The sequence below is a fragment of the Cyprinodon variegatus genome, unplaced genomic scaffold, assembly GCF_000732505.1.
Source record: "Cyprinodon variegatus isolate N-32 unplaced genomic scaffold, C_variegatus-1.0 Scaffold822, whole genome shotgun sequence".
NCBI lineage: Eukaryota > Metazoa > Chordata > Actinopteri > Cyprinodontiformes > Cyprinodontidae > Cyprinodon > Cyprinodon variegatus.
This window is the reverse complement of record NW_015151275.1, coordinates 162083-163150: the sequence shown is the minus strand read 5'-3', so window position 1 is coordinate 163150 and position 1068 is coordinate 162083. Positions and strand designations below refer to the sequence as shown.

The 1068-nt window shown below is 42.7% G+C and overlaps 1 protein-coding gene across 4 annotated transcripts in view; it reads right to left on the bottom strand.

Annotated features, from left to right (window-relative positions):
* Positions 1-893, bottom strand: part of LOC107098924 (ninjurin-1-like) — a 7730-nt gene extending 6837 nt beyond the window's left edge. Inside the window, exons 1-2 of one of the 4 annotated variants that reach the window (XM_015396815.1) lie at positions 737-893; positions 587-654 (exon numbers count right to left, since the gene is read on the bottom strand). In XM_015396815.1, the coding sequence (XP_015252301.1) occupies positions 587-654; positions 737-749 (81 nt within the window). In that variant the 5' untranslated portion in view covers positions 750-893. Of the gene's footprint in view, positions 1-586 lie in introns of all 4 variants that reach the window. The other 3 variants (XM_015396817.1, XM_015396816.1, XM_015396818.1) reach the window with 3 other exon arrangements.
* Positions 894-1068: the final 175 nt, after the last annotated feature.

Here is a 1068-nt window from a genome sequence, read left to right as displayed (position 1 = left end):
TTAATTTAAGAAATTTTTACTTATTTCTAGATCATTTTTGCAGTGTGTAAGACGCTGATCTGATCTGAGCTACAAACCAGGAGCAGCTGGAACCTGAGCAGAAGCTTCACAGCCGTCCAATCCAGAGCGTTCAACCTGTCCAGCCGCTTCATCTGCCTTCAGTGGAAAGTTACGCAGAAGAAAGGATGAAGGCATTTCCAGAGCTTAGCCCAGTCATGTCACAGCTGGCTGAAACGTCACACCTTTGGGTGCCACTCTCACTCATCTTAAACCTTTGATTCACCTCAAAACAACCACTTTCATAAAGATCTACTGTTATTCTGGTAGAAACAGGGAGATGGATCCATTTAGAAAAATATGGGGAGCAGTTAAAAAAAAAAAACAGCCAACAAGCTTCCCTGATTTTACAGTTTTTGGTCAAAGGAAACAGTTTGATCCTTTAAAAAGAAAAGATCCAAACATTTATGATTTAAAGCTTCATCTTCCAGGTTTATGGGAATATTTACTGGAAATGACTCAGTAATCAACTGCAGCGTCTTCTTCTGATGGAGGTAAAATGACAAAGTTATATTAAAGGTGAGCTTACCTCTTCCTCCATTTTCCTGAGGGATAACTCCTCTCCATTCATCCTTTGCTCCACGGCGTTCTGAGCTGCTGGAACACAGAAACCTCCGGATTAAAACCAACAGGTCTAGCGACTCTCCTTGTTTCAGCAACATTTACTGGCTCCGCCCACCTCCTTCAGTCATGCAGGAAAAGGAAGGATCCCAGTAGAAGGCTGCTGCTGCTGCTTCATTCAGCTATAATGGCCTCTACAGTTCTATTCAGTTTATTTCTATAGCGTCAATTCACATCATGTCATCTCAGGTCACTTTATAGATCCAGATCATCCAGATCATCCAGTCAGATTGGTTCAAAGTTTTCTATCTAAGGAAAACCAGCTGATTGCATCGACTCATTGACTCTTCAGCAATCCCTCACACTAAGCATGCTTGTAGCGACAGTGGAGAGGAAAACCCCCCTTATAACAGGAAGAAACCAGGAAGAAACCACAGCAGAACCAGGCCC